Here is an 18,664-nt window from a genome sequence, read left to right as displayed (position 1 = left end):
CTCTCACCTCTCATTACAGCAATCAGATGCTCCCACCTGGTTCAAAAGGGCATCAATCATCCCGGTACCAAAGAAGAGTAGTGTGAGCTGCTTCAGCGACTACGGCCTAATAACACTAACTTCTACTGTGATGAAATGCCTTGAGAGGCTGGTCATGGCCAGAATTAACACTGACCTAAGCAATTCTCCCATCGTCACAATTGCCTCACAGCAGATGCAATATCGCTGGCTCTCCACTCAGCTCTGGATCACCTCGAAAACAGCAACTCATACATACGGCTGCTCTTCATCGACTACAGCTCGGCCTTCAATGCCATTATTCCAGCAGTGCTGCCCAAGAAGCAACAAACTAGGCCACTCTGCAACTGGATCCTTGACTTTCTCATCAGAGGATTATTGTCAGTACAAATTGGAAACAACATCTCCTCCTCATTGATTATTAATACAGGCGCACCCCAAACTCATTATACACCCAAGACTGTGTGGCTAGGCACGTTTGCCGATGTCACCACGGTTGTCGGCAGAATCACAAACGTCAATGAGGAAGTATACAGGAGGGAGATAGATCAGCTCGTTGAAGGGTGTAACGACAATAACCTTGCACTTAACATCAGCAAAACCAACTTCAGGGGAACACGACCCAGTCCTCATTGAGGATTTAGTCGTGGAGAGGGTCAAGAACTTCAAATTCCTTGGTGTCATCGACTCTGAGGATCTGTCCTGGAGCCTCCACATTGATGCAATCACAAAGAAGGCTCGCCAGCGGCTATACTTTGTGAGGTGACTGAGGAGATTCTGTATGTGGCTGAAGACTCTCGTAAACTTCCACAGGAGTACCGTGGAGAGCATTCTAGCTGGTTGCATCACTGCCTGGAATGGAGGCGCTAACTCTCAGGACAAGATGAAACTCCAGAGGGTTGTTAACTTGGCCTGTGACATCACAGGCACCAGACTTCACTGTATCGAGGGCATCTGCATGAGGCAGTGTCTTAAAAAGCAGCCTCTATCCTCAAAGACCCCCACCACCCAGGCCATGCCCTCTTCACTCTGCTACCATCAGGAAGGAGGTACAGGAGCCTAAAGACGAGCACTCAGTGGCACAAGGACAGCTTCTTCCCCACTGCCATCAGATTCCTGAATAATCAATGAAGCAGAGACACTGCTTTATTTTCGTGCCCTGTTTTTATTTTTTACAGTAATGTGAGATGGTTACGATGTGGATGTTTACTCTCTGATGCTACAGCAAAAACACAATTTGTTCGTGACAAATCCTGATATCTCTGAGTTAGCCAGTTAACTGTAGATTTGGAGTTGTGTATAAAAATCTATAACCAGCTGAAAAAGGTCAGTTTTATCTCCTGAGAAGTTGTTGCTAATTCAGGACCTTCAGAGTCAGAATTTCTTTTACTACACGTGTGTCGATGTTTTTTTAAAATTAACTACAGTTTCAATTCTCCATTTGCTGTGGTTTCCCCATATCTTAAGATCATTAGTCGAAGTCTCCAGTCCTATAATTTGTCATTGTTCCTATCTCTGGACCAGCTGAATGAATCCGCATTCACCTTGTTCTGTTTTATTTCTAGCCTGAGATGGCCATTTATGGGTTCTAGTTAACTCAGCATAAACATAAGTACTCCTTTATTCAGTGGTGAATTTTTTAAGTGAACTATCTTGAAAGATACATTAAGAAATACTAGATGTACTATTGGCAAAAATTATTTTGGCATATAGTCTGGGAACAGAACATTGAAGTCCAGCAGTTTTTAACCAAAGGTTTAAAGTGTGTTATATTCTCTGAGAAATTTGTGACTTCTAGGAAATTGCATTGAATTGGACTTAATTTGGAAATCTTTCAAAAATATGGCATTGTTGTTTTGGTGCTGTATAATTCAATGTTGGTACATGAATCCTGTAAGGCTTCTTGTTTATTGCTATAATTAGCTCAGATGATGGGAGTGCAATTCCATCAAATTAGAGAACACGACAGCCTAGTAACGAGCACTTTAGCCCATCTACTCCATGCCTAACTATTTATTCTGCCAAGTCTCATTGACCTGCACCCCGATCGTAGCTCAACATATCTATCCAGTCTTTCATTAAATGTTGAAATCAAACACACATTTACCACCACCACTGGCAACTTATTCCACACTCTCACCACCCTCTAAGTTAAACGTTTAAATGTTTTGCCTTTCACCCTTAACCAATGTCCTCTCATTGTTGTCTCATCTAATCTCATAGGGTGAACACAAACAAAATTTTTCCTATTTGATACCCATCATAATTTTGTATGCCAAATGAGGTACTCACAATTAGGTATTCACTTTTTCTAATTAAACAGATATTTTGCATTAATCCAATTCTGCTTTTAGATATTGAATTAATGTCTCTAAAGCATTCAAAAATACTCTGTTACTGTTCACATTTTTCTTCAGGTCAGTTGTTTACCAGCAAAGCTCTAAGGAATCAGCCACCCTCCAGCTATTCTTCTCACTGCAGCTTGATATACAGTCAGAGAAGATTCGTACAGTGCAGGATGCCCTGGAAAGCTTGGTGGCCAGGGAATCTGTTCAGGGATACACCACTAAAACCAAGCAAGAGGTAGGTGGCTAAAAACTGGATTCCAGATAAAAATGGAACTGTTTTGTTAGTTGTATTAAAATTTTAAACCATTTCAATGAATCTTGTTGTATTTACTGATACCAGGAGAAGTTAAACAATGTATTCCTTTCTTTACTGTGGACTTGCGCACATACACAGTTAAATAATGTGTGGACTACATGGTGGTAATTGCTCACATTTAAAAATGTTACTTGTACAAAAGTAGTCATTTTAACATCATAATATTTAGTTCAGCATATACCGCGGGGCACTTCGTATACGTCACTGTCGGGGCAGGGACATTGTGTGTTTTTCTTAAAGGGGAAGGATCACTTCACTATTTAGAGAGTCGAAAGATTTTATTGTTAAAAAAATATTGTTTTAAAAAAGAATATGGATAGAACATTGAAATTTATTAGTGTTAATGGTATTAATGAGACAGTGAAGAGAAAATGGGTCTTGGCATACCTTTAAAAAAAATTAAGGGCAGATAGAGTCTTCTCATAAGAAACAGCTTACCAAATTGGAGGTGGCAAAATTAAAAAAAGGATGGGTGGGGCAAGTAATATCATCTTCATTTGGATCAAAAGCAAGAGGTGTAGTGATTTTAATTAATCAGAATAGCCCACCTCACTGACAAAAGGCAAAGGAGGAAAAACCCAACACCCAACCCCAACCAACCAATTTTCCCTTGCAACCGCTGCAATCGTGTCTGCCTGTCCCGCATCGGACTGGTCAGCCACAAACGAGCCTGCAGCTGACGTGGACTTTTTACCCCCTCCATAAATCTTCGTCCGCGAAGCCAAGCCAAAGAAAAAAAAGAAGAGACATTTACAGATCAAGGTGGAATATTTGTAATGGCACATTGTAAAATTAATGCAGAATTATGGATGTTTATGAATATTTACGCCCCAAACTACGACAATAAAGTCTTTAAGAAGGATATGTTTTCAAAAATCTTAGGGGAAAAGACAAAATATATTGATTGGAGGAGATTTCAATGTTTAGATCCAATATCGGACAAATCAGTGAGAACAAGGTCAAAAGTTGAAAAAATGACATTATCATTTATGAAGGATTTAAATTTAATTGATATATGGAGGCGGCTCAACCCCATAGAAAGAGACTATTCAAAAGTACATGAATCGCATACAAGGATTGACCTATTTTTAATGTCTGCTCTGTTACAAAGTAGAGGTAGTAAAAACAGAGCACTTGGTAAGACTCTTATCAGACCATTTGCCGTTAATGTTAACTATTATGAAAATAGAAAAGCAAGAAAGTATGTATAGATGGCATCTTAATGCTACATTACTCAAGAAGGATTTTGTGAATTTATTAAGAGACAGATAGAAATATTTTGTGAAAACAATTTTCCTTCTATTGACAACGGTTTTCTAATATGGGATACACTTAAAGCTTTTTTGAGGGGACAAATTATTTCTTATACTGAAAATCTTGAGAGAACTTGCAAGAGAATTAGAAGGTTTAGCGAAGGATATAACAAAATTGGAAAAGGAACACAAGAAAAATATAGACTATTAGAGAATAAAAAGTTACAATATAATACACTACAAACATATAGAATGAAAAAAATGGTACTTAAAAACTAAACAAAAGTATTATAAGCTAGGAGAACAGGCACATAAAGCGTTATCTTGGCAGGTAAAAGCAGAGGAGTCATCCAGAATGATAAATGCAATAGAAACAGAAACGGATACGATAACATCCAATCAAAAAGAAAGAAATAATGCATTCAGACAATCCTGGATGAAACTATATAAAGCAGAATTAGTAGGAGATGAAAATGAAATGGAAATTTTTTAAATAAATGTTGAACTTCCTAAATTAGAAGAGAGAGAAAAAGATGATTTAAATACACCTTTTACAAGGGAAGAAGTAGAGAAAGCTTTTGGTACTTTACAAGCTAATAAGCCCTTGGGGGAAGATGGGTTCCCTCCTGTGTTCTGTAGACACTTTAAAGATTTGTTGATGACTCTTTTAATGGGTGTTGGACCAGACGGTGGAGATCCAAACCCACCCTGACACTTTTTCAACTGCTATAATTACAGTGCTACCGAAGAAAGGTAGAGATCCACTAAAAACCTTATCATACAGACTAATATGCCTTGTGAATTTAGACTATAAAATGATAGCAAAGGCATTAGCTAATAGATTGGGTGAGTATTTACCAAAATGAATACATTCAGATTAGGTAGGATTTGTTAAAGGAAGATATTCTTCAAATAGTCTAAGTCTAATACATATGGAAAAATCAAACATAACTATTTCTTTAATGCAGGAAAGGCAACAGACTAGAATGGACTTCCTTATATAAAACGATGGAAAAATTTGGTGCAGGGAGTAAATTTATAAAATGGATTAAAAGCTCCAGTTATAAATTTGTGGCTTATGATAATAACCAAATGTCATCTATTTTTCCCTTGAGTGATTGAGTCGACAGGGGTGTCCCCTATCACCAGCATTATTTATTCTAACTATTGAAGCTACGGGGGAGACTATAAGAAGAGATCCAGTTATTAAGGGCTTCAAAGAAGAACATAAAATTAGTTTATTTGCTGATGTGCTTTTATAAATGTCTGGCCCAGCTGAATCGCTGATAAGATTACAAACAATATGAGAAACATGGAAGAATATCAGGATACAAAATAAAAATGGATAAAAATGAAATAATGCCATTGCAGAATTTTGATTCTGAACGATATTAAAAAAAGGCAGTGGATTTAAATGGAAGAAAGATGGAATTAAATATTTAGGAATAATGACAGATAATAATTTATAGAACTTGAATAAGCTTAATTATATCCCTCTATTTGGAAAAAAATAGATTTACATAAATGGAAAGATCTGCTGATTACATTAATAGGAAGGGTAAATAATATAAAAATGAAGGTTATACCAAGAGTATTTCTTTCAATTGTTGCCTATTGGTACAAACAAAACTTTTTAAAATTAATACATAATTGTATAAGACAATTCCTATGGAATAACAAAGTACAAATAATTGCACTGGAAAACTTAACATGGGTCTATAAACTGGCAGGACTTGGACTTCTAGATTTTAAGAAGTATTATCTATCCGCACAAACAAGATTTTTAACATCTTTCTTTGAATAAATTAGTCCCCTTCATGGATTCGAATGGGAGTGAATTCAATAAAAGAGGAGGTAATGAATGACTTTATTTATAAGTGGAAGTCAAAGTCAAGATATAAAAAAGGTGCTATAATGATATGTGACCTTTCCAATGAAGATTTTCTTTTTTTAAACCCAGTCATAAGCTCTGACAGGGAATGGATTTATACTGGGAAGAGGGAGGGAGGTAAGAGGTTGTTGTGTTTTGTAAGAAAAAAAGTTGTATACATACATATTTATATATTTTGGAAAAGGAAAATTTTGAAAGGTATATTTATGAAAACAAAATCAAAAATATTAAAAAAAAAGTACTGGCACCACAAAACTCGCACCTCCAGGTTCAGGAACAGCTGCTCCCCCTCCACCATCAGACTCCTCAACCACAAACTCAATCAGGGACTCATTTAAGGACTCTTACTTGTGTACTTTGATTTTTTTCCCCTACTGTCTCTGTATTGCACAGTCAGTTTGTTTACATTTCATGATCTTGTTACAATTCTTTATTTGTTAATATGTATATGTTGTGTACAGTTTTTTTTTCACTACCAGTGATTCTGCCTCGCCTGCAGGAAAAAGAATCAGGGTGGTTTGTGATGTCATGTTACGTACCCTGACAATTAATCTCAAATCTGACTTCAGTTTTACTGTGGCACTCTGAGGCCTTAATGTGAAAGGCAGTTGCTCTCACCCTGCCTCTGCATTTCAATTCTTTGGTCGATGTTTGAACTGAGCTGATAATGGGCCTTCTCTCTGTCAGACAAAATTTGGTTGGCTACATTTTTCTAAAAATTCAGGATATTTACAATATTTACTTCAGATGGAGAAGGACAGTAATTGGGGTGTTGCTTGAGATTCTCCAGTTCAGATTCAAGAGCTGATGCCGATGAAACTGAAGTGCAACATTGGCAGCATTGACCGTGAGCTGCAATTCACAATGTTTATACAGGGCTCTCCATAATATTTGGGACAGGGACACTTTTTTTCCTTCATTTGTCCATGTTCCACAGTTTTAAATTTGTAATCAAACAATTCACATAATTGAAGTGCACATTCCAGATTTTATTCAAGATTATTTCTCTACATTTTTGTTTGACCATGTTACATCACTTTTTATACATAGTACCCTCATTTCAGGGCACCATAATGCTTTGGACATTTGGCTTCATGTGTTTGTGAGGGCTCAAATAGGTTTAATTGCTTCATTGGTGCAGATGTAAGAGAGAGCTAGGCTACTATGCTTTTGGACATCTTTGGAGTCTGCAGTTCCCATTTTTCAATATGAGGACCAGAGTTGTGCCAATGGGAGTCAAAGAAGCCATTATAAGGCTGAAAAACAAGAATAAAACAGTCAAGAGATCTCGCCACATAGCACCTAATAGCCTGAATATCCCTGGGGTTGTCTGATCTCAGATGCTAAGCAGGCACAGGACTGGTCAGTACTTGGAGGGGAGACTGCCTATAACCAGGTGCTGTTGGTTTCTGTGAGGCTCACTGGACAAAATGACGATTCTGCCTTACGGTAGACAAAAGTTGAATTTCATGTATGTTGCATTCTAAATGAAGTATTACCAAACCTTGGCATTATTAAAATCAACAGTTGTTGGAACATCATCAAGAAGAAAGAGTGTACTGATGAACTCTGGAATCGCAAAGGGACTGGTATACAATGTAACTGTTCTCCATTTCACACTAGTTAATAAAAATATGTTGACAATTATGCAATTTATAAATGTCAGAAGCTTCAGAGAATTTACAATAAATTAATCTCATCCCCACAGTTTAATATTTTGGGAATTTTAGTTAATCGTCATATTTATTCCTCATTTTGTTTATGAAGTCATTTTAAACATCTGTTTTGAACTTAATGTTTCCATTTGCTGTTTCAGGTTGAGATTTGTCGTCGTGTTACCTTGGAAGAATTGCCCCCTGTACTTGTCCTACATCTTAAGCGCTTCATCTATGAGAAGACTGGGGGATGCCAGAAACCGATCAAGAACATTGATTACCCTATTGATCTTGAAATAAGCAAAGGTGAGTGTACTGTTAACGACAGTTGATGGCTGCCTTGGAATTCTGAAATCTGCTATTAACACAGCTATACCTAGTACTATGTGCAAAAGGATTCCATCATGTTATTTTCCATCTGTGCTTTGCCCAATTCTGTAATTGTGGAAGAGAGAATAAAGTTTGTACTAACGTTAATCCAGTGTTTCATAATGGAAGCCTGGGGTGATCACTGTCTAAAATATTCATTAAATACTTGGTTTCATCTGGGACATTAGTTTGGACAGAATGCAATTTGTTGAAACTTGCAGTTGCATGAATCTCTGGTATAATAAAGCAAAATAAGCATTGGTTGATACAGAGCCAGAAAAGAATTTGCAATGAATCATTGAAAAAGAGTCGGTTTTGGTGTCTCAGTCACTTGTACCTTCTCTTATTCTTTAAAATTTGCTGATTCTCAGAAATGTTAATTTGATTCTCTTTGCTGTTGCCTGTTCAAACAATCTCAATTCCCTTTGTGAAGCAAGGAAAACAACTACAATGAATGGAAGCATTAGACCATTTATATCAGGAAATGGAGTGGATCTGAATGTCAAATCAGATAAGATTATATAATATAAGGCTCTCTCCCTCAGAAGCCCAACAAGTCCTCAGCAGCTGTGTTCTCAGTCACTGGGCTAAAGTGAAGTTCGTCTTCAAGAGGGTGAACCCTTGCACCCAAGAGGGTGTCTACCACGGCTGCATCCTTGAAAGCTGTGAAAACAGACTGGAGTTTTTGCATATTTTCTGATTCTCTTTGCTGCAGTCTGAGGTCTTCACTTGTTCAAAAGCACATCTGTCATACCTGTGCACGAGAGAGCAAGGTGACCTGCTTCTTTGAATGCCAGCCAGTGGCACTTGCATCTATTGTGGAAAAAGTGCCATGAGAAATTGGTTATGGAGCAAATTGAGCTGCATCTCAGGAAGGACCTGGACCCATTACAATTCGTCTACCATCAGAACAGCTCAACAGAAGATGACATCTTATTGGTCTCTATCCGCATTAGATCACTTGGACCACAAGACAACCTAAGTTCATTAACCAGCTTAGCATTTAAAATGATCGTACCAGCGAAATTAATAATAAAGCCCTTGGATCTTGAACTGTGTTCATCCTTATGCAACTAGATCTTTGCTTTCCTTATTGGCAATCCCCCAGTCAGTGTGAATTTGCAACATCATCTCCTTGCTCACTTTCAACACGTGCACTTCAAGGCTTCATGCTGAGTTCCCTGCTCCATTCTTTTTGCACGGACCATTGTGTCTCCAGGTCCAGTGCCACCACGATCTATAAATTCACTGATAAGTCAGAATGGAGATTGAGAATCTAGTTGAATGGTACCAGTTAGCATTTACTGCTGAGTGTTTTGTAGGTGGTACACATTGCAGCCACTTTTCAGGAGTGGTGTAGAGAATGAATAGTTAGTTGAAATGCAAGTAGGTAACCTTACGATATAGTGTTGAATGAATGCTGCATTGGGAAAGTGGTGAATTCACCATTATATTTCTTCCCTGTAACTGATGGCAAGGATTAAAGTGACAGGAGCTGAGTCACTTTCTGCAGGCTTCTTATCTGCTCTCTTGGCTTCAGTATTTATGTGGCTGGTATGATAATTTTTTGATGGTGAAGGATTTGGTACTGCTAATGCCATTGGATGTTATGGGAAGATGGTCATCTCCTGCCACTTTTACCACAACTGTTACTTGCCACCAATCAGCCCAAACATAATTGTTGTCTTGGTCCCACTGTTTGAAGCAGTGCTTCATTTGCAATGGAATTGTTTAATCATCAATCTTCTGACCTTATTATTGGAATAAAAGTCATGAACAAAAAAAGCTCAAAATGGTTGGGGCAAGAACACTCCACTGCTCTCCTGTCAACTTTAACTGTTGAAGTCTATTCATTTGTTTTTGCTTAACAGTTAAAACAGCATGCAGTGGATTGAATTAAGCAATCTTCCAACCAGATAAAGCCCTCCAGAATTGTCACATTTAGGCATAAATGGTATTCAGCAACTAATGGAAGGAGGCAGTGGCTCCAAGAATATTCCTGCTATATTAAGGGTGGGGATATCCTTCTTTTAGATGTTAAGTTATTCACTGCATTCACAACTGGGACTGCAGAGTTTTGATCTCATCATTTGAATATGAAGTCACTTGGCCCTGACTGTGGCATGTGCAGCTTTCTAGGTTGACACCTCAACGTTTGAAATATACTTAGTATTGCACTGGTATGCCCATTTACACATCATATTGAATTATGATTGATATTCACATCATATCATTGAATCTCAGTTTTGAGCTATCAAATCTGTTCTGAGTTCTTCAAAGTTGGAGGATATAAAGATCATTTTCTATTTTCCCCAAGGACAGTGCAGTACTCACTTCCGCCAAAGCAATTGTGAACAAATGCATCTGCCACAGGTGGAATATTGAGAGCAATTTCAAATAAGTTTATTCCTTGTGTTGGTTTGCTCATTTTTGCCACAAGAACAGTCTGGCAGCTCGGTCCTGCAAGACTCAGCCAGCTCTAGATTTCTTGCAGCCTTCTTCATTGAAGACGACCTCCCCACACTCTTGGATTCAGATGGGAATGTACTCAATGGAGGAGGGGGAAGCAAAGGATTTTATCTATAAATGGAGTGTCAAATCACTGGAAAAAAAGAATAGTCCCATACTAATACATATGATCAGAACGTGGCAAGAAATTAATGAATGTATAGGAAAAAAAAGTAGGGCTATCAATAAGGGATCCACTGTGTAAAAATGTGTTATTGCCTATGAATATAGGCAATAGAATATTAAATTTGTGGTATGACAAAGGTATAAGATATATTGAAGACTACACGGAAGGAAGTCTTGTGTCCTTCAAACAATTAAAACACAAATATGGAGTGGCCATTGGAACCATCTTCTATTTTCTCCAGCTTAGATCATTCTTAAGAGAGACCAACGTTGACCCATCTGAAATTAGTGAAATGGAATGAATGGTCTGGATGGGGAATACACCCAGATTTATAACAAAAATGTACTATGCTCTCCAGATTGAAAGTGCAAAACCAGGATTTCAGAGGTCGAGAGAAAGATGGAAGTTGGACTTGGGTGTGGTGATTTCAGAAAGAAGTTGGTCAGATTGGTGTAAAGACAATATTTATAAATCCAAGATATGGATTGGTTCAGTATATTTTTTTTACACCAATTCTACCTTACCCAACAGAAATTACATAGATCAAAAGAAATATCAGAGACAGGAACAATTTTACATGCTACATGGTTATGTGTGAAGGTGAGATGATTTTGGCAAGCCGGCACAGAAAAATTAACCAGGATAACCGGTGTGGCCTTCACAGGTGACCCGGAGCTATATCTACTAGGTACATTTTATGAAAATAAGCAACAAATTGAATAAATATCAAATCTAATTTATAAAAAGAATATTGCGATCACTTAGAAGCCTGACTCACCTCCACTTGTAGCACGAAGGACAGTGGAAATGAACAGCTGTGTACCTATGGAAAAAAAATCTCATGCGCTACTTGGAAGAAAGACATACATGAGTGTAGTCGGGTATAGCTCCGCTTTATTGGGGGCTGAAGCCTGACTTCTATACAGTTCGTGTTCTCATCGTTTTCCCCCCTTTATTGATGCAACAACCCTCAGGAAAAGTGGGTTTCCCGTGCGTGGGTACATTCCTACATAACAATCCCTTCCCTGCGTGCTGTCTTTGTCTGTTGGCTTTGCAGTGAGGCCAGTGCCATTTTGGGGTCACTGGCCCTTGGGCTGCCCTAGCCCTAGCCGTTCACCTGCCGGTTCGCTTACCTGGGCCAGCCCCTGAAAAATATGACACTTTTATAAAGATCTGGCAGTCAAACCTGGACCACATAGAAGCCCAAATACAGCAATAAAAAAAAAAGACTATAAATGCAACTTTTTTAATATATAAATAAATGTGGTTTCCCCAATTGTGTTCCATATACTTGAAAGATATGTAAGCTCTGATGGTGTGTGGATTTGTATATATGGAAGGAGGGACAGAAGGACTGTTTTATTTTTGTTTGTTGTTGTTTGTCAGGAAAAGTTTAATATATTGTGATATTGAACATTTTATTATGTATATTTTTGAAAAAAATTAAAAGCAAAATATTCCCCAAAAAAAGACTCCGCCTTCTTTATCAGTGGCGGTGTCACCAAACCACACCTGGTGATATTGAAGGCACCCACCCAGAGTACATTTGTGCCTTTGCTGCTTTCAGTATTCTTTCCCAACAAAGGAGGGCACTGGTACATAACTGTAGGAGGATGGTATGTGATAATTTGGAGATTTAACTTAATCCCTATTTAACTTAACTATTTAACTTAATCCCGAGACTTTATGGTGTCTGGATTTGAAATTGAGGATTCCTTCCTATCTGTGCGCCTCTAAGCACTCCTGGTGCATCCGTTCTGCTAGTTGGGCAGGATATGCCCAGGGATTGTGAAGGAGGAGATTGGCGTGTTGTCTATAAGTATGACTATTCTCAACTAGTCATTCTTACATTTTTAGGCACTAGTGTTGGAATTCAGCGCCTGGGCTAAACCTCATTTGAAAGGGGCAGTGATGATGCAACAGTGGTTGTTGGGCCATTTAAGAAGACGTTCAAAAGTCAACCATATGCAGTTGACAGAGAATCTGTGCTAGACTGGATAGGGAGTTACCTCTTAAAGGACGTGGAATTTTGTTTATAACAAGCTTGTAGTATAATTATTAGAATTAATAATAAGAATTTTTTAAAATTTCACATTTTGTTTTGTGCATTTGAAATGCTTTTGAGATCTCATCACAACTAAAAGATTTGCCGTTGCAAATATCTAGAAGCATAGTTATCTTCTTCAAAGCTTAATGTTTTATTAGCTTGGGCTGCAAAGAGTTTTAGCCACATTCCAAAAGAATACTCAATTAAGATATAAAAATATCACTTTGTCAATGTTTATTTGTATTAACACTTCATTAAATGATCTCTTAAAGGTATGTCCTCCTAAGCAACATCTTACCATAAACTTTCATGAAGTGGTACTCTGTATATACTTTATAATTTTGATGTTCAGATGAATCGACTTCAGCTTGATGTTGTTCTTTGTGTTGAAATTTGGCTGCTGCAAAACTGACCACTCCAAGTATATCACTTTACTAAAACAATTTGTTTCCTTTTAGATCTCCTTTCCCCTGGTGTGAAGAGCAAGATTTCCAAAGTCCAAAGAACCTATAGGCTCTTTGCAGGTGTGTAATTTTTTAAAAAATTGATATTTCCTTGGCTTCTATACTTGTAGTGATCATTGTAAAAAAAGAGTCCCAATATTTTAAAACAAACATCACCCTTTGAATTGGCACTGTTCCTGGAGTTAAGCAGGAAAATCTGCAGACGCCGTGATTGTAGTGCAGTACACAAGCGCTGGAGAAGCTCAGCAGGTCATACAGGGTCAAGAGTAACCAATGAATTGGTCCTGAGCTCTTCCTTCATCAGCATTGAGCAAAGAGCAGGCAGATGCCTGAATAAATTGGTGGGGGGGGGGGGGGGGGAGAGGATGGAGAAAGGAGTAGGAGGAGGAGGAGAGCAGGCTAACGGGTCATAGGAGAATATGGTTGAGAGAGGAGAAGAAAAAAAAACTGATGTGATGGTTGGTGGCCCCATTCACACTGGCACTTTGTCCCAGTAATTAACTGCCAATGTACCAGTTAATGTGCCAGTGTGAACGCTCGGGAATCACCACACAGGCATCAGATCATCCCAGGGGTGGACTGCTTAGCTATGGGTGTATCATCTCTGGGGCGATCTGATACCTGAAAAAGGACCAGTTAGCCAAGTGTGAAAGGGACATGGGTATCCTGGGACAAATTAGGATAAGGATAGGTGCCCCTCTCCCCTGTGATGCCTGGTGGTGAGTGTGAAAGAATGCAGAGAACTGGTTAACAGTGGTCCAGTCTTCTTTGGCTTGGCTTCGCGGACGAAGATTTATGGAGGGTTACTGGTTAGCCATTGTGAAAAGGGCTTCTGAATGGAAAGGGAAAGGATAGGGTGCTGGTGGAAAGGAGACCAAGGGATTAAAAAAAAAGTGGGAGACTTGGGGAAGGGATTTAATGGAAACTGGAGAAGTCTATAGACCTTTTTGTAGTTGGCCTCAACGTGCGCACCGAGCAATGGCCGACTTCATTACCCATAATCGTCCACGCTCTGCATATTCCAGAACAGTTTTAGCTGCATGGAGGATTATGGGGAGGGTAGGTGGCCATTGCTCTGCCACGTATTGAGCCGCTGGCGCTGATGAGCCTGAAGGGCAATGTGGCCTGGTGAGGTGCCAGAGGGCTGTCACAGCCCACCCTGCCCTGAGGGGGTCATGGAGGGAGAGGAGTGAATGAATGGGAGAGAGAAAAGTGAGATGGGCCACGGGCTGACACCATCACCACGACATCATCAGCTCGTTCCAAGCCAGCCAATATATTCATCATGCGTGGTGGAGCACTCTGTTCTGTTCTGCCGCTGACAATACCTCAATGCTGTTCAGGGAGAATCTACACCTTTACATTTGTATATTTTTGCTTTATGAAAGTGCCTTAATTCTGTCTGGTTGGAGAGTGCCCAGACGGATTATTGGATGTTGTTCCTCCAATTTGCAGGTAGCCTCAGTTTCACAGTATGAGGCTAGCCACTGAGAGATAGCTCCCTGTTTCTGCAGCACACAGAGCAAAGATGCTCAACGAAATTATACCGGATGCTGCTCATTGACTCTGTTTTAAATTGCCTGAATATGCTGTTGAGAGAGGAGTCACGTGATGGAGTAGTGGCCGGTAGGAGAATACCAGCCCTCTCCAGAAAGAAGGAAAAAAGTAAAGAAAAAGCAAGGCGACAGACACACAAACCACAACAAATAAAAAATAAAGGTGTGGAGGAAATGGCACCAAAGAAAGAAAGCCAAAAACAATGGGAAGAAAAGAAGGAAAGATGTCGGAAGAGAAAGATGAAGGCCTTACCTGTACGATGAAGCAGGGACCTGCCGTGGAAAGAGGAGCCCACTCCCTGAGGTCAGTGGAAACCCCGAAGGGTTGCAACCCACCAAGTGCAGGACTATAAGGATGGTTCACGGAGCCGAACAGGTGCGCAACCGCGCATGCGTGAGGACGACAAAGACTGCACCGAAGGGAGGAGGGGCCAGCTGAGTAAGACCCGACAGCAGGGCTCCCAGTGGGAAGATACAGAAAATAACGGGAACGAGAGGGAGGAGAATGAAAAAAGGAAATTAGAGACACAGCAGATAACCAACCCAGAGGAAGAAGACCAACATCAAGACACCATTAATTAAAAAAAATACCCAGCAAACTGAGATAAACAGCCCAACAAGAAAGTCAGAAGAGACACAGATACAAGGAAGGGAGGTAGAGGACACAGGTCCTGGAGTGGACTCAGGAGAAGAGGAGGGAGAACATCAAGCTCTGCACAGAGAAATAGAAGATAAAGGGAATGGACTGTACATAGGAAATTTTTTGAAGAATATATGGAAGCAGTAAAAGAATGGCAGACACGAAAATTTAATGAAATAAAAAGAATAAAAGGTACAGAAGAAAGAGTGAGCAGATGAGAGATGGTAATGACAGAAATAGGGAAAAGAGTAGACAAGGTGGAAGAATGAGAAACAGCCATAGAAATGGAAGTGGATGACTTAAAAAGGAAATTGGAAGAATCTGATAAAAAAGTTAAAGAAACACAGGAGTTGTTAGCTCAGAAGATGGATATAATGGAAAACTATAAAAGGAGAAACAATATAAAGATATTGGGCCTTAAGGAAGATGAAGAAGGCAAAGATGAAAGAATTTATAAAAGAATGGATCCCCAGGGTCCTAGGAATGCCAGAATTACAGGAAGGAATGGAAATAGAAAGGGCACACAGAACATTAGTCCCTAAACCATAGCCACAACAAAAACCAAGATCCATTCAAGTAAAATTCCAGAGATATATGACAAGAGAAAATATATTGGAGAAGGCAATGAAAAAAATAAGAGAAGACAAAAAGCCATTGGAATACAAAGGTCAAAAATTTTTTTAACACAGCAAAATTGATCCTATGGAAGAAAGGCTATAAATTTATGTTAAGATATCCAGTGGTGCTTAAAATGGTTATCCTGGGGCAGCAAAGCAGTCTGTTCTCAGATCCGGAGAAAGCACGAGAATTTGCAGAACGCCTGCAAAACAGACAGAGAGATGAAGAGATGTAACAAGAACAAGAGTGACAACAAACTTCATGTAAAGAAGAAAAAAGTATAAGTAAGAACTAAGAAGAGGAAGAAAGGAAGTAAGGGGGGAAGTAAGAGAGTGAGCTTTGTTATTTGTGAAAATAAAAGTCTTCTGGAGGGGGTTGGGTGGGAGAGAATAACAGTCACTGTGAAATCAGTTGATGCTTGTAAGCGGGTTCGCAATCCAAATAGAGAGGAGAGATGTGGTTGCCTGACAAGGGGCAACTCAGAGAGGAGGGGGACATTTGGGGTTAAGGGAATTTTAGATGTGGGAATAGTGGAAATATTTTATGTTTTAGAAGTGTTGTCTTACAGTGCGTTCAAAAAAAGAAAGCAGAAATGGATAAGGAGGGAAGGTGGTGATGAAGTGGAAATGAGAGGTAAACAAAGTATGAAATGGCCATGTTGAATTATATGACTATAAATATTAACGGAATACATAACCAAATCAAAAGGAAGAGGTTGTAAAATTTACTGAAGAAACAAAAAAATGATATAACATTCATGCAGGAAACGCATCTGACTGAAGTGGAACATAATAAATTAAGGAGAGACTGGAGAGGTCACGTAACGGCAGCATCATATAATTCAAAAGCCAGAGGAGTAGCTATATTAATCAATAAAAATGTACCAATCAAAATAGAGGAGGAAATAATAGACCCAGCAGGGAGGTATGTAATGGTAAAGTGTCAGATATATTCAGAATTTTGGAATTTGCTCAATGTATATGCACCTAATTAAGAAGATCAAAAATTTATGCGAGATATCTTTTGAAGATTGCAGATACGCAGGGGAATATACTGATAGGAGGGGGACTTTAACCTTGATTTGGACTCAAAAATGGATAAAACTGGGAAAAAAAGACGAGCAGAAAGAACGAAGTAACCAAATTTATGGTTAAATCGATGCAGGAAATGCAACTTTTGGATATATGGAGGAGACCACACCAAAAGGAGAAGGAATACTCATATTATTCGGGTAGACATAAAACATACTCAAGGATAGACCTGTTCCTGTTGTCAGCCCACATCCAAGGAAGAGTTAGGAAAACGGAATATAAAGGTGGATTGTTATCAGATCACTCACCCCTGTTATTGGCAATAGAGCTGGAGGACATCCCACCGAGAACGTATAGATAGAGATTAAACTCCACGCTACTTAAAAGTCAGGATTTTAGAGAATTCATTGAGCGCCAAATTAAAATGTACTTCAAAATAAATACGGAATCAGTGAAAGATAAGTTTATACTATGGGATGCAATGAAAGCGTTCATCAGAGGGCAGATAATAAGTTATATAACTAAGATGAAGGAGGACTACAATCGGGAAATAGAACAGCTGGAAAGAGAAATAGCAAGTACAGAAAAAGAATTAGCAATAAGGGAAGATACAACAAAAAGAGAATTGGTGGACAAAAAAATAAAATATGAAACACTACAAACATATAAGGTGGAGAAGAACACAATGAAGACAAAACAGAAGTATTATGAGCTAGGAGAAAAAACGCACAAAATACTGGCTTGGCAGCTTAAGACAAAACAAACTAAAAGAACGGTATTGGCATTAAGGAAAAAGGACAAACAAATTACATATAACCCAACGGAGATCAATGAAAACTTCAAGGAATTCTACGAGCAACTATATCGAACTGAGAACAAAGGGAAAGAAGACATAATAGATTAATTTCTATCTAAAATTGAACTACTGAAATTACAAGAGGAGCAAAATAAATTAATAAAACCATTTGAAGTAGAGGAAATACAGGATATATTAAAAAAAACTACTGAACAATAAAACTCCGGGAGAGGATGGACTCCCAATAGAATTCTATAAAACATTTAAAGACTTATTAATTCCTCCTCTCCTGGAAGTAATGAACCAGATTGAAGAAACACAAAACATGCCAGATTCATGCAAAACAGCAATAATTACAGTAATACCAAAGTCGGGTAAAGATCCACTAACACCAGCATTGTATAGACCAATATCTCTACTTAACACAGATTACAAGATAATAGCTAAACTATTAGCAAACAGATTGTCCGACTGTGTACCAAAAATAGTAAAACTAGATCAAACTGGATTTATTAAGAAAATACGAACAACGGACAATATCTATAAGTTCATTAACTTAATCCATACAATACAAGGAAACAAGATGCCAAAAGTGGCAGTTGCCTTAGACGCAGAGAAAGCCTTTGACAGAGTAGAATGGAATTATTTATTCAAAGTACTACAGAGGTTCAACCTACCATAGAAATATATTAATTGGATTAAAGCATTATATAATGGATCATTGGCGAAGGTGACAGTAAATGGATATATATCAAACCAATTTAAATTAAGCAGATCAAATCGGCAGGGATGTCCACTATCTCCCTCACTGTTCACGTTAGCGATAGAACCACTGGCAGAACTGATAAGAACAGAAAATAAAATAAGAGGGATAAAAATAAAAGAGAAGGAATATAAAATCAAGTCTATTTGCAGATGACATCATAGTATACTTAACAGAACCAGAATTACATATTAAAGAATTACATTAGAAATTGAAGGAATATGAAGTATCGGGGTACAAATCAACGCAAATAAAAGTGAAGCA

At 38.5% G+C, this 18,664-nt stretch overlaps 1 protein-coding gene across 3 annotated transcripts in view; it reads left to right on the top strand.

The window, feature by feature from the left end:
• The window catches only part of usp10 (ubiquitin specific peptidase 10), an 85,287-nt gene that overhangs the window by 55,240 nt on the left and 11,383 nt on the right, over positions 1-18,664 (top strand). For all 3 annotated transcript variants that reach the window (XM_069902166.1, XM_069902164.1, XM_069902163.1), the window contains exons 11-13: positions 2,436-2,601; positions 7,643-7,787; positions 12,991-13,056. In XM_069902166.1, the coding sequence (XP_069758267.1) occupies positions 2,436-2,601; positions 7,643-7,787; positions 12,991-13,056 (377 nt within the window). The remainder of the gene's footprint in view (positions 1-2,435; positions 2,602-7,642; positions 7,788-12,990; positions 13,057-18,664) is intronic.

Source organism: Narcine bancroftii, chromosome 10 (genome assembly GCF_036971445.1).
Source record: "Narcine bancroftii isolate sNarBan1 chromosome 10, sNarBan1.hap1, whole genome shotgun sequence".
Classification (NCBI taxonomy): Eukaryota; Metazoa; Chordata; class Chondrichthyes; order Torpediniformes; family Narcinidae; genus Narcine; species Narcine bancroftii.
This window is presented reverse-complemented; position numbering and strand designations above follow the sequence as displayed.